Raw genomic sequence first — 23,702 nt, forward strand, 5'->3', positions numbered from 1 at the left:
GCAGAGGAGCTAAGAGGGAGGAGGGAAGAAAATCGAGCGCCTAATCTCACAGTATCCCCACCCCCACCCCGGGTAGACTCAGTACCCCGCCTCGTTCCCCATTCCACCCCCTACAACTTACTGCGGTTAGTTATCTAGTGGGGGAGGGGAGATCTTTTTCTCTGGGCTTGGGCACCTAGGGTCGCGTAAGTGATGGGAAAGAGACAGTGTCGGTGGCGTCTGGTAATAGTAAATTTCTACCTCCGGAGTGAGCTCAAAGAGCAAACCTATCCTGGCTCTTCTACCCCGCTGTCCCCCACCCCGGCCCCTTCTCCCAAAGATGCTGTAGCGTGGCTGCCGAACTTACCTGGGCACAGCGTCTCGCTCGAAGTTAGCCCGTCTCCGCACCCCACCACCCCCACTTTGTCACTCTCCACCACTAGTTCTGTGCGCCCTTTCTGTCCGCGATTTCACCTTCCCGGAGCTTCCTCTATTTCCAGGGCCCCGGCATTTGAGTCAGGGGACCCTTGGGCTCAGGGATCTCCGCCTCCTTGGGACTCGGCTCCCCCTCTGTGCTCTGCCCTCCGGGAACTATTCAAACGTCTTTCCCACACATACTTTCAACTCTTAGCCCACCTTGGGTTTTGCGTGCGTATGGGCCGCCTCAAATCCTCTGCCGTTGTGTGCACCAAACTTTCTCTCTCTCTCTCTCTCTCTCTCTCTCTCTCTCTCTCTCCTTCCTTCTCCCTTTCTCTCTCCTTCCTTCCTTCTCCCTCATTTTCCCTTTTCTTTCCTTAATTCCTGGATTGTATAGGTTGAACATTAGAAAATTCTTCGGCACTTTGGGGTTACACAAATACTCTTATTACCAAAATAAATAAATAAATAAATAAAATAAGTCAGTGCTACTTGATACCTCCAGACTTTCATAGAGCTGATCACATCATCTGGAGCTGAGAATAGAAGAAGGAGCCCCAAGCTCCGAGCAGTTGCAGCTGGGTCGGGGGAGGGGAAGACATTCCAATAGATTAGAGAGGCGCAGCACCCATTTCTGCTGCTCACCACCCTGTCCTGAACTCACATGACGAAATCTTTAGGATTAATTATTAGAAAAGCTAATCTTTGGCGAGCAGGGGAGGGGAAATAGAGTTTAGATCTGGAAAGGACTGGGGGAGGTGGAGGTGGAAGTAGATTCGTTTTGCGATAGGTAATACACACATGCATACATGTATGGAGGCGATATTCAAGTAATGTCAAAGCTTAGGTGTTTACAGATACAACACACACACATACGCGCACACACACACACACACACTCACAACCCAATACAAATGCACACATTTCCCATCTTGAGAGAGCTCAGCTGCCTCTGAACTGGCTTATTTCACTAGTAGGCTGGAAGCTGTATTTAGATTCTATCTTCAATACTAGTCAACAGCTCTTTGTCTCCAAATTTCTTACAAAGGCTGAGATGACTAAATTTAGACAGTAACGGAGGCATCCCGAGTAGGTCGGGAGTTACCATAAGGTGTGTTGTGTTCCATTATGGCCATAAAAAGAGTTTGTTTTTCCTTTTCTCTTTGTGTTTTGTTGTTGTTGTTGTTCTCTCTCACACGCACTCTTTCTCTCCCTCCCTCCTCCTTTCTTTCTCTTTTCCTCTTCTTCTTCTTCTTCTTCTTCTTCTTCTTCTTCTTCTTCTTCTTCTTCTTCTTCTTCTTCTTCTTCTTCTTCTTCTTCTTCTTCTTCTTCTTCTTCTTCTTCTTCTTCTTCTTCTTCTTCTTTCCTTTCTTCTTCTCCTTCTCCTCCTCCTCCTCCTCCTCCTCTTCCTCCTCCTCCTTCTTCTCTTTCTCTTCCTCCTCCTCCTCCTCCTCCTCCTCCTCCTCTCTTTTTTTGTGAGTGTGAATGGATTGCGGCTTCTTTGTTCCGTAGAGAAGTGCCCGTGTCGCTGACTTTTGTGAACTAGAGAAGGATCTTGTAAAACCTCCTTTTCTCCTCGCCCCCCTATCCCACCCTCTCCGCCCCTGTTCCTTTGATTAGATGTCCCCTCATCGTCCCCCAAAAAATGTAATTTTGTTGGTCTGGCGGTCACTTTCTTTGAACATTAGCTCGCTTTCAGCTCCAACTTCAATTAGAAGGAGTTGATTTTGAGGGATCAACAAAAGAACCGACCAAAGCCTTATTAAAGGTCCTAAGAAGATCTCCCAGATCCTTTGAGAAGCAGTTAAGGAAACAGTGTGCCCTCCATGATATTCTGTTACCGTATTTTATAAGAACTCCAAAGGAAAGTGTCTCCTGAAGGGGAAAAAAAAAGTACTTACTTTGATATGCGACTACTGGCCCTTCTAGTCCCTTTCCATTCAGAATCATCATCATCACCACCGTGATCATATCTAGAGTCTTTGAATTTTTGTATTTTTAGGACGGAGTGATTGTTGACTACGGTGATGAGGACGATGATCTTGGCGATGGATTGGGGTTTTCCTTTTCCCGTTATTGGACTTTCTCCTAAAACTTTTTTCTCTGGTTATTCTGAAGGAAAATTGGAAGGGAGGGTTTGTAATTCCTCGAAGGGGATTAAACCCTTCATTAATATTTATGAGAAGGTGCGACTTAAAAAAAAATATGTCTCCCGGAGTTGAGGGCGAAAACACTAATTTGAGTCTTGAAAAGTCCACCCACTTTGGACTCGGTTTTAGTAGTTTGTTTGTTCGAATCGGAAATGATCTTCACCTTCGAGAGTACGGATCATCCGGGAATTTTTTTTTTTTTTTCAGTCTCCGCAGCATATGGGAAAGAAACTGAAAGGGGGGAACTGCGGGCAAAGCTGCCAGCCCGTTTGTTTGAAATTAAGAGGGGTGGGAGAGTAGGGATCATAGGCAGGGGGCTCTCTTTTCTGTCTTGCAGGTTTTTTCAGAGAGGGAACGAAGTGGGGGGCGGGGGAGCGGCGTGGAAACTGAGACAGATGAAGCCACAGAAAAATACAGAAAAAGAAAAGACAGAAACGGTCACAGAGAAGGAATTAAAAAAATGGAACAAATGACTTGGGAGGCTACGAGGGCTTGGCAAAATGCAACAAGCGCGAGGAGCGCTTTAGCTCGAACGCAAGGGACCTGGGGAGCCGGTCTGCTAGCCGGTTCTTGCTGCTCCCGAGGGCTGGCGCCTAGTCTTAGAGTGATTGGACTAGGGGGCGGCAGAAGGGGGTGGGGGGCGGCGGGGGGCGCGGCGGCGAAGGAAGGAGGAGCGCAGCAGCTCTAAGTGTGACTGTGCGGCGTTTTGCAAAGTTCCTTCACAAGCACAGAGTCCCCCAAAGGTCCTGCCTAGGAGTGCTGACTTAGAAAGGCGAGGGACCGACCCGAGCTACGGGAGGAGAGGGAATGAGATGCGAATTCCTCCACCCCAACGGCCCCCTGCGTATAGAAAGGGCACTGACACCGGTGCAGCCTCCAAGGAGGAAAGCTGGGTGGGTCGAAGTTGGGCTCCTGGAAGAATAAGGGAGCTCCGCTCCTCTTCTCCTCCCCACCTCCCTTCTGCCATTCCCAAAGCGGAGAACTGGGATGGTGGGGAGAGGGCGTGTGGAAGACCCTAAAGGGCTCAAAGTGTGGACACAGGCACTCCAGGAGCCCGGGTAGTTGGGAGGAGCAGTACTCGTCTCCTCAGTACAACGTTTTCAGAGATTTCGGGAGTTAGTACGCCGCCAGGGCCGGGCCGACCGAGGCAGAGAAGGGAGGGAGAGAGGGGTGAGGGGGGAAGGGAAGGGGGAGGAGGAGAGGAAGGCAGGGGGTGGGGGAGGGGCGGGGGCGCGCAGAGGTAACCCCCGGCTCGAACTGCCATTGCCCGGCCCGCTGTCACTCAGCCAGTGCTGGGCCCAGGATTGGCGGCCCGGCCCCGTTACGCAGTTGCCTGGCGTTCACATACTCGGGGAGGGCAGTAGAAAGGTGATCAATCTTCATCAGGCTACATTTCCAATCACCTAAACAACCGAGCAAGACAGCCACTTCGACAAGGTAAATCGCTTGATTTATTTAGTTTGCAAAGTGCCTCTGCAGACTTTTCCCAAACCCCCACCACCCACCCCTTATTTCCCTGACTCATTTTTAATGCAGCTGCAGCAGCAAGCAGCTTTGCCTTGACTCCCCCCCCCCATCCCCGCCTTAAATGCCCCCTCAACAAAGTCTAGGGCAATTCAATAATCTGGAAAGGTGTTGTGTTTCTATAAAATAAAGTTTAAATCTAAAAAGGCATCCAGAGAATGATAGGGAGAGAGGGGGAACCAGGGAGGGAGATAAAAGAGGGAAGGGGAAAAGGAAACGGGGAGAGGTAGTCAAACCGTCCTGCCCCACTAGTAACTACCTCGATCCCCTCGGTTTTTTCAGGTTTACGGCCAGAGGCCCGGGCTCTTCACTCTCATGCGCCTGAATTATCTGGTTATCCGTCCCAGAAGCTGAGTGCAGGTAAGGAACGAAACTTGCGGGGCCAGAATGGGATCGCAGAAGCTAAAGGGGAGCGCGCCTGCAGCAGCCGCAGCTGCAGCCGCAGCAGTAGAGGCAGGCGCCGCCGCCGCCACCGCCCGCCCCCTCCCCAGCTGAGGCCCCCGGCTCCCCGCACTCCTCTGCGGCATGTGCCCCAGGGCAGGGGAGGAACCTGAGAGACTGAAGCACCTCTCCGAGCTCCCCAGATTGTGCTGGGAATCCCGGAGCACAGCTGCTTCAGCTCCGACCCCTACTCTTCACACACCCCCGCCTCCTTCGAAGTAGCCTAGGCGAAGTGCTAAGTTTAGAGAAAGTCTTTCCAACTTGGAAACGCGGCGGAGTAGAAACCTGTTAGCACTTCTCACTCTTGCCCGGGTCTAGGGCCCTCTTATCTCCCTCTAGAGCTCCTCGTCCTTTCCTCTTCGGGACCTCCTACTGCGATGTGGAGGGGTGGGTCTGGAGTGAAGGACCATGGGGTATGAGGGCAGCGATTTGCCAGGCCTTGCATCTCCCCTCGAAGTACGAACCCTGGTTGGCATTTCCCCCCTCTCCATATATCGTAACCGGCCCTCCCCACTTAGCCCCAACTCACCTCCACTCCCAGCAATTCGGAACTCAGCCTTCCCGGGAACTAGGTGGAACGACGGCGGCTCTGGGGCTCTTTGCCCTCCCACGAACTCTAGGGCTTGATGTCCGAATTCTATCACCCACTGTTCTGTCAAGACACCTTGTCTAGGAGCCCCTCAAATTCCTGACAGCCAGGGAAGTGGCAAAGAGATTGCAGCCCCCGCCAGAGGTTGGATTTTACGCCGCTGGAGGCCTAGCTCCCGGAATTTCGCCTTAGTTTGGGGTGAGGACGCGTTGTGAGAGCTAACTTGAGCTCAGAAAGCTTTAGGCCTTCCCACCCGTACCAGAAGCGTCCTAGACCGCTATGCTGGTCCCCCAAAGAGCCAAAAGTTCCAGCTTCTCTAATGCTTACCAGTCAGGAACCGATCACAAAAGGGCCAGTAGAGGCCTTCAGAAGCGGCCAGCCCTGGAGAAAAGTGTCCCCCCAGTTCTGAGAGGGGAAATTTTCCTCGGACTTTTAAGAGCCTGTCCCGCTCTCGTGCAACCGCATTCCCCTCAACCTATTTTACTTCTCTTTGAACTTAGACTAGCAGCAGGGTCCGGAACTGAGCTCAGAGAGGGCGAAAACGATTGGAGTTTACCGGAATGCCGGGGAAATGTTTCTTTTAGGGCTCGAGCTAAGAAGTGGTTAGGGTGAGGATGAGGGAGGTTAGGGACCAACCCTTGGTAGAATTTATGAAATCGATCTGAGGATCGTTTCCGGCCTCAGGACCCTGGAGAGGAGCTGGTGCTCTTGTCGCAGATGTTTTCCTTAAGATCTTTCTGGGTGTGGACGCAGTCGCTTGGCTGAAATAACCCCCAACCCCCACTACCTGGCTTCTTGCTTGCGCCCACCCCACCCTTGCCCCTTTAAACAAATTTTTTAAATGAAAGAAAGAGACAGCCACTCCCTCACAGCCTCAGGCCGAACCTTTCCAAAGTGAATCTTCATTTTTGCAGCCAGAGGCCCAGCTCCGCAAGCAGCTCCCTCTCACCTCCCCTAGCCTGCTTTTCTACGCTGGCATTTTTGGTTCGTTGCCCGTGGACACCCTGAAGGCCAGGATCTCCCCACATTCACCTTGGCTCTCCCCTACCCCCAGGACCCCCAAGTTCTCTTTTTCCTCATCTTTTGTCATAGCTGGGAAGCAGGGGAAGTAAATCTAGAAAAGTTTGTTAGTAAAAACAAGCAGCATTTCCTGATAAAGCCAGGCCTAGTTTTCAAAGTAGTGAAACTAGCTGTACTGGCCTACCTGTCCATCATACAACCCCCAGACCATCTTTTGCTAATTTCTCTAGACCTTACCCACCCAGCCGGCTTACCCAGTCTCTGGGCAGGGGAACCCTGAAGCTGTCCCAGTTGCTACAAGCTATGGGTTTCCTATCTTGTGTCCCTAGAGACTCTGGGCCCACGAACCTATTGGAGCCTTTCCTGACACTTGGGACTTCGTTGTGAGAATCTCCAGCCGGTGACTGGCCCCCTCTGGATCCTTCGGGGCCCCACTACCCGGCTGTTAGCATGATGTCTTACCTCAAACAACCCCCCTACGGCATGAATGGGCTGGGCCTGGCAGGGCCAGCCATGGATCTGCTGCATCCCTCAGTGGGATATCCCGGTGAGCACTGACTAATGTGACCTACCTGGGCTAAGATTCACTTTCCTCTGGGTCTCCACCCCCATTCCCATCCTAGACCCACCTGTTCTAGCATTAGAGACCTTGTTGATCTAAGAACCACAGGGTATACACAAGATTGCTGAGTAGGATTTATATAATATGCACCTTTAAGCGCGCTCTCAGGATCTCCCTAATATCAGGAGACTTAGGTGAAACTTTCCAGTGGTTTCTATTAGCAGCTTGGATAGATAAGCTCTGTATATAGGCCATACAATGGGATATAAGCAGGAAACAGGGAACATGCACTGTCATGTTAAGTACTTGATACAAAACAATATACATATAAAATGTTGCACACTATATGCCAAATCTCTGTGCACTGTATGGATTACTTCTCCAGGGGTGATTCCGATTTTATTGATTTATAATTTTCACACTAAATTGGATGACTAGGAGATGTGGGAGCAGGGTCTTTGGTTTAGATTTTGGAAGACTGGTCTAAAAGCATGAATTGCCAACATAGAAAAAAGTCGGGACTGGCTAAGGGAAAGGGGCGACTTCCTCCAGTCTTAACTTGTTCTGGACCCTGGGCCCCTTTCTTCGAACTAATTCATTTTGTTTGCGAAGTTGGTGGCTAGGGGAAGAAGCTGCCTGAGAAGGACTGTAAATTCTCTAACTCCAATCTGTTTCTTTCCTTGAACTCTCCACCCTAAAAACAAACAAACAAAAGTCTGGGAGTTCCATCCCCATAGGAGATTCAAGTGTGTGGAGACTAAGTGTACTAATGATTTAAGGCAAAGAGGGAAGCAAAAGGGAGAGAGAATTTTAGTTTCTCTTTTTCAATACTCGGAGAAGTGTAAGAGGGCAACTTCAGTCTTCTTGTATTGAGTACAATCTTCTGTTTCCACCCTGTCATATCCACTCAGTATGCACTGGCCTTTCTCACACCTATGGCCATTTTATCCCAGACCTTGGAAAGAAAAGAACTTAAGCCTTCCTTTTTAGGCTGTGCCGGGATACTGGCAATAGCTGCTTCCCTTCTTTGAACCCTTTCTCCACCCGCACCCAACACATAGGTAATAGTTTCTTCATTTTCTATCTTTATTCCTGTCCCTTTTAGCCCCACCTCTCTCCTTCCCACCCACCCCCAAAACCCCAGAAACTCTTTTACTTTTACTTGAAACCACTGTCTAGTATTCTTATTTCTCCCATTAGTTTGGACCACCAAGGGCTGAGGTCTAAGCGAGACTCAAGCTTAAGAACACTAATATATCCATGTCTCCCTTGCAACAGCCACTCCTCGGAAGCAGCGTCGAGAACGAACTACCTTCACACGTTCACAGCTGGATGTATTGGAGGCACTTTTTGCCAAGACTCGATACCCAGATATTTTCATGAGGGAAGAGGTGGCCCTTAAGATCAACTTACCTGAGTCCAGAGTCCAGGTTAGAATTCTGGGATGGAGTGGGTAAAAGGGCAAGGGGTTTGGGATTGATTTGATTCTTCCTCCATGATCTGCTTCAGAACTCTGTGTGGAGAGGCTAAGGCTGTGTATTGGCACAATACACAGATTGGCGTAGAGTCCTGTTTTTAATTTCTTTACGAAGAGCGAACAGAATGGGCTGGAAGGATAAATTTTAGAGACAGGATTATTTGTTCTAGAATTTGAATTTAGAGGTAGGGAAAATCAAGGTGTTGCGAATTTGTATTGTCTCCCCTTAACTCTAGGCCAGGATCCTAGAGGGGGAAAAATTTAAAGGAATTTTCTCAGCAGATTTCTGGCACTGCTTCCCTACTTGGTGTTGAAAGCACTTTTTAGAATGTAGGAGAGGAAAAGATTCTGGAAGCTAACGTCCTTGTTAGGATCCTAGGCTGCTTTACTATATTCTATATGATATTCTAACTTTCTTATTTCCTTTGGATCCCACGTTTTGTTCCTACTTCAGTCCCTGCCATACTAGAACAGGGAAAAATGAAGTTGTATGTAGGACAAGGGAAACTCAGAACTGTATTACATTGCAGAGGACCATCTGGGTAGACAAGCTTTTAGTTCAATTTTGGTTTATTTTCCTTATTTAAAAATCTCACCAGAATGGTCCATTGAAAAAAAAATGACTCAAAAATTACATTTATTTTTGTTTCCTTCATATTTCTATTATTGAAACTGGATTAGGTCAGGAAATAACTAAGTTTTGAAACTTAACCTGGGAACAACAGAAGATTTAGAAGTTTGTTCTGTGAGGTTTTTTCCCCTTTGCACTGGTGCCGTAAGAGAAAGGAAATCAGAATTATATTGTCAACAGAAGAGTGGACTTTTTGAATCTGGAGTATGGTGTTCCTAACTTCTAGCAGATACCTAATGAAATCTCACTTAGATTTTCTTCATTTGGTGGGGTTAAGCTTCGTTTGGATTTGTGATGTTGCTCCCTCTCTAGTTCCTCATTTAGTGATTTCTTCAGGGCCCTAACTTCAATCTTAAAAACATCACAAATTTTATAAAAAACATATGCTGAATCACTGGTCTGCTTTTCTACCTACCCATACCTCTTATTTAGTTCTCTAATTTAAAAGTAGTGGACTTTTGAATATATCTAAGAGGATTCTAAAAGTTATGAGGAACTTTGAAAAAGAGCTGCCCTTTTCCCCAGACATTCCGGAAATCTGAAATGCACTCTTTGACAAGATTGTCCTCCAGTAGCTTTCTCTCCAGTAGCCTTTTCAGTATATTATAATGGTGCTCTTAAAGTAGGGGTTGACCTTATCGATGTCTTGTTCCTTGAGGAAATATTGAAAATTTGGGGTTGGCTTCCCACTGCTCTGTGAAATGGGTGTATGAACCATTGACCAGGTGTTGGTAGAGAAGAGTTAGGAAATAGGCGCTGAGGAATAGGGATGGGGAATTAAAAGGATGATTTGCACAATGGGAAAGAAGCAGGAGATGTTACCTAGGAAGGAAGGCTGGTAAGGATAGTCCTGGGTGTGATGAGGAAGCTGGAGATTGAATGGGTTGATGAGTGTGTATAAAAGCCAAAGGTGAATTATTTTGGAAGAGATGGGGAAGAAGGATGGGGTGGGGGGTGGGGGGGAGAGGAAATTGTGCTGAACACCGGGATCTAACACATTGCTATTCTCCATGCTCCTGCTTAGGTATGGTTCAAAAACCGGCGAGCTAAATGCCGACAGCAGCAACAGAGTGGAAGTGGAGCCAAAAGCCGGCCCACCAAGAAAAAGTCTTCACCTGCTCGAGAGAGCTCAGGCTCGGAAAGCAGCGGCCAGTTCACACCACCTGCTGTGTCTAGTTCGGCCTCATCCTCTAGCTCGGCTTCTAATTCATCTGGAAACCCTGCAGCAGCAGTAGCAGCAGCAGCCCTGGGAGGAAACCCTGCAGCAGTGGCCGCAGCAGCTGCAGCTTCGTCTCTGAGCACCCCTGCTGCCTCCTCCATCTGGAGCCCTGCCTCGATCTCCCCAGGCTCAGGTCCGTCGTCCGTCTCTGTTCCAGAGCCTTTGCCAGCACCCAGCAATACATCCTGCATGCAACGCTCTGTGGCCGCAGGAGCTGCTTCAGCCGCAGCTGCTTCCTATCCCATGTCCTACGGTCAAGGCGGTGGCTACAGCCAGGGTTACCCTGCACCTTCCTCTTCTTACTTCGGTGGTGTAGACTGTAGCTCCTATCTGGCACCGATGCACTCCCACCATCACCCGCATCAGCTCAGCCCCATGACCCCCTCCTCCATGTCTGGTCATCACCACCACCACCACCCTCACCACCCATTAAGCCAGTCTTCCAGTCATCACCATCACCACCACCATCACCATCATCAGGGGTATGGCAGCACGGGGCTTGCCTTTAACTCCTCAGAATGCCTCGATTACAAGGAGCCTGGAGCCACTGCAGCCTCTTCCGCCTGGAAACTCAACTTCAATTCACCCGACTGTCTGGACTATAAAGACCAGGCCTCTTGGAGGTTCCAGGTCTTGTGAGAAAGAGAAAGAGAGAGAGAAAGGGAGACTGAGTGAGAGAGAAGACCGGAGGAGAAGAAACGGGAAACTATCAATTCCACCACCTCCCCTCCAGCCCTGCTGCTGCTGCTGTTGTTCCTCCTCTTTCTTTGACCTCTCCAGAACGATATGCTTCATTGTTCCAAAAAGATCCCCATGCTCTCCTCGTTGTTCTCGCCCTCACCCTTTGAATCTGTGTGCCACCTGCTTCACGGGGATGTTTAAACTTGCAACTCTTGCGAGAAGGGACACCTGTCTCCACCTCACTCACCTGTTACCTGCTGGGCAGGAATTGCTGTTTCCCCCTTATGCTCCTGCTATGCCCCTAAATCTCCCTTACATTCTTTCTGGCCATGCAACTACATACTCCCAGGCTTCCAAGACAATTGGTCCTGACTCACTGTTTGAACCTAATCAGTTTATTTATTGTCTCGGGACACTGGGATTATTAACTGGTGCTTCTAAAGTACGAAGAGGATTTAGCAGCCACTCCAGCCAAACATCACCAAGAACAAAAGGCCATTAGCGGACCCAAACTCCCCTTCAACCTTCTTCTCCTACTTTAGTCCCAGACTGCTGCCCAAACCCGCCCTCTAGTTTTTCTCCTCCACTTTCCCCGGGCTGTGAATTCGAGACGCGGGCCTGGGAGCTTGGACATTTCGGGACTAAGTCAGTGGCTGTATCTAGTCGAAGTGGTAAAGCCCCGCCTCGCCCCGCCCCTCTCTTCCTCTGGCCAGCAGCTCTGGTTTGGGATTCTGCCGCAGCCGAGCGGTGGGAATGGTGTAAATATTCAGGTCCGTTCCGGGGACCAGTTATTCTTTTTAGTTGCTGTTTATTGAATTGAACCTATCTTGAGTCTTAACACCCAGGAAACAGATCTTTAAGATATATACTGCATAAATATAAATATAAATATAAATATATATATATAAAAGGAAAGAAAAAAATTCCTGTTACCTCCCTTCCTCTTCCCCAAATGGTGATGCTTTCAAGTGTCCAGTTATTACAATACTATCTTCCTCCCTCCCTTTCTACCCTTTGGTGTATTTATTAAAAGAGAATCAATGGTCCCAGGGAAGCAGGATGGGGTTGGAGCTTGAGGTCCAGATGGTGTGGGGGGAAAACTGATCTAAGTTTTGGGAGCTCAGACAGGCTAAAAAGATCGAAGGGGAGGAAAAAGCGGAGGACAGCGGGTTGATGGGAACACCTCAGCTAAGGCGAGGCTCCCGGTTCCAGGTTAAAGACCAAAAACTAAAAACAAACCAAAAACAAACGAAAGAAACCCGACAAGGAAAAAAAAAAAACCAAAACCTCAGTTCCAATTCATCTCTCTCTCTATTTTAGAAAACCGTTTTGTCTAGTGAGTTTTAGTGCACCTTCATTTCTACAAAAATCTAGTCGAGAGCCCTCGGCGCCTGTGTTATTATGGTCTTGGCCGCTTGTCCCATAGCAGGAAAAGAAAATTGTAAATTTGATTTGTCCGACGTGAAGACCACAAATTACCTGTTGAAATGTAAGGCAGTTTCCTTCCCCTCCCCTTTATCTACATTATTCCCCAATAATAAAATTCAAACTAATGAAGCACTCCTCAGTGTTGCTTTTTTCTGGGTTCCCCGTTTCTGGGCTCCCATTTCTCAAGGGCAAGCAATCCTTTTCTAGTTTGCCAGAAAGGGTGGGAGGGAGGGAGGAAAACTGGGAGTCCTTCGCCCTGAAACGATGTATTTTTTTAAATAAGTCTCATCTGTCTTTTCCTCAAACTTCAGAACTTGAAACAAGTCTGTAGAACACGATGGTAGATCTCTCCCAACATTTATCTCTGGGCTTCGAAATAACGCCGCGGCCAGTAATAAGGATTTTTCCCAAAGCCGGCCGTTTTGATTTGGAGCCTCTGGTCTGCCCTTTGACTTCTCCACCTAATTGTTTTCAAAAGAAAGAGAAGGAAAGGGGATTGAGAGATGGAAGAACGAATTTCCGAGAGAGGGGGAGAGAGAGAGAGAGAGAGAGAGAGAGAGAGAGAGAGAGCGCAAAACAAAATGATCCATATTTTTAATATTAGCTGTGGAAAATCTTTTTTATTTCATTACCCAAAAGCACAGGGCCGAAATAGGCCGTTCTTTTCAATTAGTAGTTCTTCTAAACCCCCAAAGCTCAACAAAGACAAGAGAGTTAGAACTAAAACAACTTATTTTTATTCAAATTTAAAAGTGCATGCCTGGGTTTTGTTTCGCTTTAAAACATCAATAAGAACACCAACCAAGGCAAAAAAACCGATCACAAACGATTTCTACTCTGTAGGATCACTGAACTTAGGTAAGATAGAAGGGCATAGTAAACTTTAGCGCTCCAGTTTACAAACTGGGAAAGCAGAAAGAACAATACTATTCTTCCCTCCTGCGGGACGAGGGGGACATAGGAACCCCTGCTCCACCACCACACAATACAAAATAGAAACCAAAGTTACCCACGCCTGGTAAAACTTTTCTACAATTCACTTTCTCTTCGGTGTGGAGGCAGGAGAAAAATTCGCAGTGAGAGGCCGGGAAGTTGTAAGAGAGCGGAAAGGAAACGAAGTTTGCTGCGAAATGACCAACTTTTCCTATTCTTTATTTCTGTGAGAAAGCTCAAGAACGCCGCGTGTTGCCAGGTTTAGAAGAAAGTTTCCCCTCCCCCCCCAAAGGGCCTTGTGGCCTACAGAATTAGCCTGGCTTTCCAGTTCTCTCGGATCTAATCCTGTACACCACAGTATCTTCGCCCCGGTCTTAGGCAGATCCGGACCGGGTCCCATCTCAGCAAGTTAGTTACTGATTACGTAACGACATCTTACCCATTTTTCATCTTTAAAGAAACCAGATCGCTCGACTCCAAAGGGCAGATCCCCAGGAAGGTCGGGGTAGGGGTCGGGGCAGGGGTCAGGCCCCGTTCACCTTCTTGCCTGGCTCTTCGCTCTTTCTCTTTCTGTCCACCCAACCCATCCCATTAGCAAAACCAGGCTGTGACAGTCCAGAGTCCTAGTCCGGAGTCTCCCAGAAAACTCGGGAGAGGCCAAATAGTACCGGCTGCGACGGTAGCAGCTGCTTCCAAAGCAGGCGGAGGCCCGCGGCAGTAACAGCTGCAGCAACACCTAAAGCAGCTGCAGTGACACCTAAAGCCCTCGCAGCACCTACAGCTTTACACCTAGGGCCCCCCCCCCCCCCCCCCCCCCCCCCCCCCCCCCCCCCCCCCCCCCCCCCGCCCCCCCCCCCCCCCCCCCCCCCGCAACCCCCATTCCCCCATGGGAAAACTGTCCCACCCTCAGGCCAAGCCTTGGGCTCCGCCCTCCGGGAAGATGGTCAGAGCTCCTCCAAGGAGTTCCCGGGACACTGTGGACAAAGTGTGGAGAGACACGCACTGAAGCACAAATTGGGAAACCGTGGCCGGGGTGTCTGCAGACAGCGGGATGCCTGGGCACTTGCCTCAGAGGAACCCGGAAAGATTCCATGACCACCTGGGCGAAACTCCTTTCTGTCCCCGGGAGAACTAAGAACTCTCGGGTTTCGGTGCCCGGATGAGGGAAGATTAAACCAGGGCAGTTATCTGAACTCCAAGGCGAACATCCTACGGCCGCCTAAATCTTAGGACAGCGGAAGACATTTCCCCTATTCCTCCCTCCCTTCTACCTTCAGTCGGGCCTGTCGATCACCCTCTGCCACTGGTTGGTTCATATGGGGGCTTATTGGCCAGAGGGGTGCCTCCCACCGCCTGTAGACCCTGGGTCTCCTGGCTTCGCTCCACATTCTCGAAGCCTCCACCTGCTCCCTGCTTTGGGGCTTACTCTCGTAATGAAATCCCTCAGGGGTCTGGTGACAGCAGGCTTGAAGGAAGGAGGGACGCAGAGCGGAGCTTTAAATCAGGGGTGCTCAAAGCCCACCCTCGCTTCCCTCAGTACTGTCCCCGGGCGCTGAAAGGAGCTGATTTGACTACTGCGAGGTGTCTCTTCCGGCTGGGCTAGGAACGAGGCCCCCAGGACGCCTGAAGTCCAGTTCGTGTGCCTAGGCTGGGTGGGGTGTTAGTGGTACACAGGACTCCGCGGAGTAAGGGCTGAGCCGGCTGGCTCTAGGGGGCCTTCCCAGCTAGTCTGCCCTGAGGGGACTAAGGGCTCGGTGCGGGGCAGGAAGGTAGAGCGCCGGGGCGACAAACAGGTAGAACCACAGAGGGAAGGGTCTCCTCACAGGAAGGAAGGAGGCTCCCCACAGTCCCGGGGGTTGGCGAGGGCTGGAGCCACACGGATCCTAGCACGTGCTTTTTTCTAGCTCCAGAGCCTCGGCCGAAACAACCACCGGAGTTTATTTCCTAGTCATCCATCTGGTGCAGGCCCCGGGAATCCCTTCCTAGTACGGCCGGAGTCTACACGGGCGAAGGGAAGAAGGGCCAACTGCTTCGTGGGTGCCGCGTGCCCGAGAGGGCGAGAAGGGAACGCAGCGCGCCCCAGGCTCAAGGGAGCGCGACCAAGGCACCCCGCACGCTGCGGGCCAGTGATCTCTGGGCTAGGAAAGGGAGTAGGAGACGATCCCTCCTCCTCTCCCCTTTCCCCTCCTTCTTTTCCAGGCTTTTGGCCCAAGCGAGCACGCGCAGGCCGGCCAAAGCAGGCGGGCGGGTGAATTAATTGGCCCGAGTGGAGAAATAGAGACTAGCTGTGGGTGCAGATTCTGCTCCGATGTAGTGTGCGTGTTGCCCACCTATCTCACAGGAGAGAGGAACGTATTCTCCCGTCCCGGATCAACCCAATCACCCATTTACACTTCCAGAAACGCGGAATTCCCTGGCTTTGAACTCGAAACGAAATCTTCCCGGAGCCAGCACCGAGCCACTTAGGACTCATTGAGTCATAGGCAAGAAAGAAGAATGTTTTTAAAGGCATAAAATAAAATGCTTAGGATAAGCAAGAAGACCAATTATACTGAAATACGATTATCATAATTAAAAAAAAAAAAGTTCACGGGACCCAGTTTAAGAACCCTTGTTGATTTACGATAACTGATTAAGTAAGGAGAGAATCTGAGGCACTTCCTAATTTAGAGAGGACTCATTTTCTATATAAAATGAAATCTGATTTTTAAAAAATGTTAAAGATGTCCCTTTGGAGTAAAGTAATAGAACACCTTCACAATATTATATCAGTTCTTTATATACTAAGGAGTTTTTACATTTTAGGAAAATAGAATCCCTGCTTACTCTTGCAAATTGAATTAACTTTGAAGACTTCTTTAATCATTGACAAGCATTCATTTTAATTGCAGAGATAAAGAAATCACGAAAGTAATAAATATATGCATTGCACATAAGTTCACAACATTACAAGACAAAAGATAGTTTCTAAATCAAAATGTAAATACAATTCTGAAATAGTTGAAATATCTTTGGTATTTAATTAGCTGCTGCACAAAAGTTCTACTATCTATTCTGCAGTCTTCCATTTACACCTAGTGAGAAATTGTGAACTATAACAATTTAGGTTTCAAACAATATAAGTTCATATTCTAAAGGAACTGCCAAAAATAAACAAGCACAAAAAAAAAAAAAGGAGAACGATTCAATGAACACATAGTTAATCCAAAAGTAACAAATCATCTAACCATCTTATATGAGGATCCATTCAGTTAAGTCTATAGATATTTTAAATGTTTATTTGAAAATTAAATTTTGCTTATTTGGATAATATCAAGAAGATAGCTATTGAGTAGGGAAGCATTAATAGATTAAAGTGGAAGTGCCATAATCTTTCTGACCAACATTTAAAACATGTCTGTTAGAGGGAAAATACACCTTACTTTGATCTGATATCAATTAATGGGTCTATAAAAGTAAGTTCAATTTTACATAAAACATATGCGAAAGCCAGTCACCAGAAAAGTTGGAATAGAAAAGTAAGAAATTTTTGTTCCCCCAAACTTCAGTAATTCAAATGCCTTGCTATGACGAGTTCTGCAGTTGAAACTGTTTTTTTTTTTTTTTAACTGTTAATATCTCACTATGTTTTTAGAGGAGAAAATAAAACTAGAAAGCTAATATTTTTTCCAGATGTAAGGTATACCTCGGTTATTTATGCAGCTGTATATGTAAACACACTGAATTTTCTCACACTCTATATACAAAGGTATGTCAATGTTTTAAAGGATATTTTAGACTTTGTTCCTCCTAAGTTTAGAATTAACCAAGCAAATGGGAATTGGAACTTAGATAATCAGTTGTGACCTATAAAAATGTGGGCACTGTCAATTTATGGTTAATATTAAGAAATGCTTTCCTTGTAATCTAAAACAGTTGGGGCTGAGGTAGGAATACACATTTTTTTTTTAAAAAAATCACATTACTAAAGATTATAACATTTCTCTTTTTAGAGGTTGGTGAAAACCGAAATCTTAAAAAAAATTGAATTAAAAAACAATTAAAATAACAGTTCAAGGAACTTATTTTCTAATAGGAGAGACAATGTTTATATGTAGATATGTACAAGACAAAGAAATATAAGGTAACATTAGGGGAGAAGTCACTGGCAGATGGGGCTCCAGAAAAGACCTCATACAGAAGATGGTACTGATATAAATCTTAAAAACGACGACAACACAAAACCAGGGATTCCAAGAAATAGAAGTTGAAGTAGAAGAATTAGGGCAGAACATACCAAGTATGGGAAATGACAATTCAAAATCTTCAAATTATCTCAATTCAAAGAGAAAAAAATGGAATGTATTGCACTGTATGAGGAATGATGGGCCAATATATGGTTGGATTAGAGGGTACATATGCGCTTGCTTACCATAATATAAGCATTTAACATTTGTTGAATTGAATTACATTCAAAATTGAAAATGTAGGAGGGAGTCAGGTTGATAATATTGGCATCATAATAACAAATAATTGACATGTATAGATTTATGTGAAGTGTGGGGTGAGCTTTGAATACATTATCTTATTTGATCTTCATATCAACAGTGTGAATAACTCCTATAGATAATATCCCCATTTTACAGATAAGGTGGTTGTGGTTCAGCAAAGTCAAATGATTTTACTATGATTATATAACAACTGTCTAAGGAGAGATTCTAATCAAATGTATTCCAGATCCCAAGGTCAGAGATCCATCCATTATACTATGCTGTGTAGTTTTTTGCTCTCTATTGTTTGTCTTTCTAGTTTTGGAGATGGTGAATGTTGGTTAATGGTTAAGGTCAAATCAAATTAATGAGAAAAAATGTAATAGTAATAAGCTTGAAGTCTTACACCTCCATTCAAAAGATCAGTATCACAATTTACAAAAAGGGACCTCATAGCTAGATAGTAGGTTATCTGAAAAAAAAAAAATCTGGTGAGGTATTGAGTTCATTCCATATACAGAGAATATAATTAGAAGTGAGTAGGGAATAAGATGCTCATTGAACAATACTCTTACACGACATGTTCATGCTTAAGGCATCTTTGCTAGATTTATTCTAGCTCTGTGATTAAAACCTTTTCATTAAAGTTATTCTGCTCAGTGGAAGTCTTCAATGAATAGCTAGATCAATACATGATAGGTTGTTGTAGTAAAGATTCTTGTTTAGGTAGGACTAGATGGCCTCTGTATTCAATTCATTAGCAAACATTTAAGTGTCTACTATGCATCCCCTAATATTTTCCCTTATTAGAATGTGAGCTCTTTGATGGCAGAAATGGGTTTTGCCTTTTTTTTTTAATTTATTAATCCTGTGCCTGACACATAAGTGCTTAATGAATGCTTGTTGACTGACTGACTGATTTTCTAATAGTGCTAGACATTGGAAACATGATAACAAAAATGAAATAGTCCTGTTCTTTAAGTAGTTTACATCCTATAGAGGGAGACAAGATGTAGATATAGTTATATGACTATCTATCTATCTATCTATCTATCTAAAACCAGACTGGAGAGCCAGGGAGATAGTGTCACAAAAATGCCAGGAGAACTCAACAATATCAAATATTATAGTGAGTCTGAGAAAGGATAAGGATTTTTAAAAAAAGATTACTAGAATTCACAATTAAGAAATCATTAATTGTTCATTCACACACACACACACACACACACACACACACATCAATGCTGGTGGGAATGTTTTTCTGTGTGGGAAACCTTTCTGTCTTTAACCTACTTGGAGTATATGCTTAGTTGGAAATTTTTCCAAATCTGAAATTCTTACTCAGCAATCTGTGCCATATGGCAACCTAAAAAATCAGTGTAATGAATTAAGCAAGGTGACATTTCTACCAGAATGTGGAAATTAAGATCAATATTTTATGCTGTGGTCAGATCACATCAAGAGTATTGTACTCTGCCCTGGATACCATATTTTAGGAAGTGCACTGATCTTCTGGAAGACTATTTAGAGAAGGGCAACCAGATGATTAAAGTCTGAAAAGTATGCTATTAAAAAAAAACACAAGTTGAAGGAACTAGAAATGTTTACCCTGGAGAAGAAGAAACAGTGAAGGAGGAGGACAAGAAGGAAGAGGGAAGAAATGCGAGTATCTTTAGAGATATGAAAGACTTTCCTGGAAGAGAGATTAAACTTGTTCTTATTGCTCCCCAGAGGGAAAAACTGAGAGCAATTTAGTTGTGCTGTAAGGAAAAAAAATTCTAAACAATTAGAACTGTACCAAAGCTGAATGACCACATGTTGAAGATATTGTAAAGGGGAATGGTTTCTAGGTAGAAGTTGGACTAAACAGTTCCTGAGCTTTATCTCAGTGCTAAGATTCTGCAAATAGGTATAACGTAAGAACTTTTAAAATTATTTTACTTATAATTTTAAAAAACCATGAACATTAGTTAGTATTTTGAAAATTAATGTATATAGATCTAAATAGGGTATACCATTCAATCATTTTTTAATATGGATTGGATCTATCAGTTTTTCTTAAATTATCCAGAAAATAGGTCTACTGTTAGTGGTTCTTAAATTAGTTGGCTTAAATGTTACTTTTTATGTAAAGTATATTCATTTTTTGTTGTTTTTTTTTAAGTTTCATCTGATAGTTCCATAGAATCTATTTCCCTATATATTATAGAGGGGACAAAAAGGCAGTTGGGAGGTTGTAGAGTGTGAGTGGGATGGGGGTAAGGGAGAACAACCCTTAAAATTAAAAAGTTTTGTAGATTATCACAATGTAGCTTTTACATATAGTAAATTTTAATGAAGATAATAGATTTAGCTCTGAAAGACACCTTCAAGACCATCTAGTCCAAATTCTCTCATTTGGACATGAGAGAACCTAACATGAGATTTATATCTCATGTTATAACATCATGTTATAACATTATATATAACATATAATATATATTATTACACATTATTATATTATATATATTATAGGTTATAGGTTATCATTAACAGATGAGGAACCAAAGGCCCAGAGAGAGGTCAAGTGATCTGAAGAACTAAATGTAAAGGAGTATAAAGAGAAAAATCTGTCAACCTTTTCTCCCTCTTCTTCCTCCCTCTGTAAACACTGATGTGAATGAATCTTCTTCTTACAAAGCTCCTTCAAAAGAATCCATAATGGAAGAGCTATATAACCAACTGTTTTACTGAACTGGACTTCCTATTTTTCTTGGGGTTTTTTGGTTTGAGAACAAGGGCAAATGGAATTATAGTTCAATAAACACTTTAAAAGTGTGTGTCATTGCTAAAAATCTATATCAGATTGCTTACTGTCTCAGAAAATGGGAAGGAGAGAGAAGGAGGAATAGAATATTTTTTAAAAATTATTAAAATTATTTTGTAATTGGGAAAAGATAAAATATTATTTAAAAAATATGTGATATATGTGTTTCCACTTCACTGGGAATTTGTGGGAGGGAATTTATGCCTGAATACATTGGAAAATGCACAGAGAGAATTTGGAAAAAGATTTTTCTGTCTTCTATGTCCTGTACATTAAAGAAAGATTTTAACATAATGCAAAATGTATATACCATTGCATATTAAATTTTGTACATTAATAAACTTTGATGCTTAGAGAAATTTGCTATTACATTGATGTGGGTTCTCCATAGTAAACGCTTGTGGCTGATTATTCTTCCAGTGATATAGATTGGAATCTTTATATTTTTCTACCTTGTACTATTGTCCATGTTTTATTATCAATATTTCATAGAACAAGGTTACTTTTGTCCTTCTTAAACACCTACTATTTTACTATTGTACCACACAGGTTATAATATGAATACAGATATTTAAATATTTTTTAAACTGTAAATGGCAAGACGATGTAGTGGATAGAGAGCAGTTATAAGTGAAAAAGCCCAGGAATTCCCATCCCTGACATGAACTGGTTTCTCTGAGCAACTAAGACTTAACTTCAGGGTTCTGAGAGATTTTGATAAATCATAGGATAACGTATCCATATCTAATATATCCATAGATTATAACTCTGGAGATTTAAGAAAACTTAGAGATCATTTAGTCCAACCTCTCATTTTTTAGATGAAGAGACCAGGATCTAAAGAGAGAAAGCTCAGAATCAAAGGCCATAAATGGTAGAGCAATGATTTGAAATCAGGCCCTAAGATTCAATGTGTTTTCCATGGTTCAGTATTCTTTCCTCTGAACTGAACTGGGAAGTCCCCATAGCAACAAACCCCCCCCCCCCCAATAAATATATATATATATATATGTAATGTGGGTGGGGGTTTTTTGTATGTGTGTGTATATATATATATATATATATATATATATGTGTGTGTGTGTGTGTATATACATGTGTACATTTTATTTTTATTATTTTTATTCATTCTATATAGCAAAGATCAATTAAATTTATAGTCATTTGTGCAGTCTTTAGTAAATTTAAGTTTGAGTTTATCTTGTTTTTCATATATTATTTCTCAAATAGTAGAATATGTATAATATATTGTTAACATGTTCAAATATAGCAAATTCTCAATTATTCAAGCTTAGATTATCTACTTTGTGGATAATCTGCAATAGTTTTGAGTTTTAAGTTCATTTCTGCTTATCACTCTGCTCTTAGCCTGTGTGCTCAATTAATGCAAATTATTATCATCATGGTGATAGTGGTGGTTGTTAATGTTACTATTATCATACCAGATAGGAATTCATTGTTATAGGAAACTCATTCTACCAAGGCAGATTAGTACCTGCCCTGCGATTGACTGGTTTTTTGTCCTTTGTTTTAATAGAGGACCGATGACATCACAGGGTGATATCTGGACTCCTTCCTGAGTTGAATTTCAGTGACGCAGAGTTGCACAATATCATCAGCTTCACTCTCTCTTCCAGAGTCACCCAGTGAGGCAAGCCAAGAGTCAAGGTGAATGGTGATAGCCCTGGATGCAGTGGATAATCTTGGTGTCTTTAATGTCTGACTAAACTCTAAGAGCTCCCCAGCATCTGCTTTAGTTTGCTGCAAGAGCATTAGAACAAATTGTCCTAATCTGTCCATTCTACCTAGGGATGTCTTTACATGCTTGGGGTAGACATCCTCCCTCTTCCCCCCCCACCAAAAAAAAAAACAAACCCTCACCAATAGGTTTGTGGCTTGCTGGTTACCCTCAACCTGGTTTAGCCTGTCTGCTAAGAAAGTTTTTGTTTTTTTTTAACCAGGGTGTGGCCACTGTGCATGCTACGACTTCTAGGAGCCACAGGTGAGAGTTGAGTGCCAGATGGACATCAAAAGTGGATGAGGAGCTCTGAAAAGAGAACCCTCACAGTCGCACTAGACCTCTTTGAACATCAATGCACCTGTACATCTGGGATGCTGAGAAACCAAGTGCCAACTGTCCAGTTTGGCACTTAAATCCAGGTCTTCATAACTCCAAGGACTGCAACATATTTCTATTGTAAACTTACATTTTGGGGGCAGAAAGGATATCAGCAATAAAATCTATGATGGGAAAAAGAATTGGGCTGACCATTCTCAAAAGTAAGAGATAACAGATCAGTTCAGGTGTCAAACTGGTTTCCCCGAGAAATAAAAAGTCCTGTTGAAAGTTTCCAAAACTATTATTAGCTAAATCAAAACTTAATGAGTTTAAATATATAAATAAGACATGATGTATTTCTAAAACCAAATAGAAACCATTAAAATGTTAGTGTTCTGGATCATTCATGTTATTGTGCCTTGCCCATAACTAATTAATCATTAATTATAATTAAACAAAATCCAATATGAATACTATTTGGCTGATATGTTGATTAGTTTTGCTAAATTGTTTTAAAGCTATTTTTATGAGAGATGGTTCTCTAGGGAAATGAAGGAGAAATTTTTTTGACAAATGAAGATAATGTAAAAACAAAAATGATCAATACAATTTTTTTTTTAAAGTACAATATGTAGCATCAGAAGTGGTCAAGGTTGTTGACTTTGGTCATAGAATAAAACCAGGTCACATTTCACTGGGTGGATCTAGGTGAGGAAATACCAGGCCATTTTACTGGGTGGAGAACTAAGAGACCTAATAGTGCCAGAGACCAATACTATGAGGTGGAGCTGTGACCTCAGTCTGATCACTTGCCTTCATCAACATAGCTATTTACAGAGTCTTTTAAACTGATATTCTGCCTAGATTCATTCCAATTGTTAATAAAATCTCATCATCTCCTAATTCCAGTAATAATGAGGCTCTGATTATCTAAAGATAAATAGTTTACTTACCTCTCTATCCCCTCCTGCCCACTCTCTTATTTCCATCCACATCAAACCTATTCCTATTCCTCCAGTGTACAACTCAGTATGTGCCCACCCCTTTAACTCTCTCTCTCTCTCTCTCTCTTTCTCTCACTCTCTCTCACTCTCTCTCTCTCATCTATCTACTATTAAATCATCCACAAACTTCTAGCACTCAACTGACACCTAGCAGCCCTCAGATGACAACAAATCTGAGGTCATCCTTTCTAGTACAATACTGATTGCACCTTTTTGTCATTTCCATATTCCCCATCTACCATCATTCCTAAGCAGCCTCTTCCCTTTTCACTTTCACTCCATTCAAATGTCCATCCTGATGACTGTGATCAGG

General features: G+C 44.1%; 1 protein-coding gene across 1 annotated transcript; it reads left to right on the forward strand.

Annotated features, from left to right (window-relative positions):
• Nucleotides 1-3,819: 3,819 nt before the first annotated feature.
• OTX1 (orthodenticle homeobox 1) lies at nt 3,820-11,595 on the forward strand. Its single transcript, XM_003758239.2, has 5 exons — nt 3,820-3,983; nt 4,353-4,430; nt 6,450-6,667; nt 7,961-8,112; nt 9,815-11,595. The coding sequence occupies exons 3-5, from the start codon at nt 6,571-6,573 to the stop codon at nt 10,646-10,648; spliced, it is 1,083 nt and encodes a 360-aa protein (XP_003758287.1). The 5' UTR covers nt 3,820-3,983; nt 4,353-4,430; nt 6,450-6,570; the 3' UTR covers nt 10,649-11,595.
• Nucleotides 11,596-23,702: the final 12,107 nt, after the last annotated feature.

The sequence above is a fragment of the Sarcophilus harrisii genome, chromosome 2 (assembly GCF_902635505.1).
Source record: "Sarcophilus harrisii chromosome 2, mSarHar1.11, whole genome shotgun sequence".
In the NCBI taxonomy this organism is placed as follows: Eukaryota; Metazoa; Chordata; class Mammalia; order Dasyuromorphia; family Dasyuridae; genus Sarcophilus; species Sarcophilus harrisii.

Excerpts from the sequence above, each read along its gene's own strand:
- OTX1 (XM_003758239.2), top strand. The coding sequence starts at position 6,571 with ATGATGTCTTACCTCAAACAACCCCCCTACGGCATGAATGGGCTGGGC. Across the intron at positions 6,668-7,960 it reads TCCCTCAGTGGGATATCCCG|CCACTCCTCGGAAGCAGCGT; the intron begins GTGAGCACTGAC and ends CCCTTGCAACAG. Across the intron at positions 8,113-9,814 it reads TACCTGAGTCCAGAGTCCAG|GTATGGTTCAAAAACCGGCG; the intron begins GTTAGAATTCTG and ends GCTCCTGCTTAG.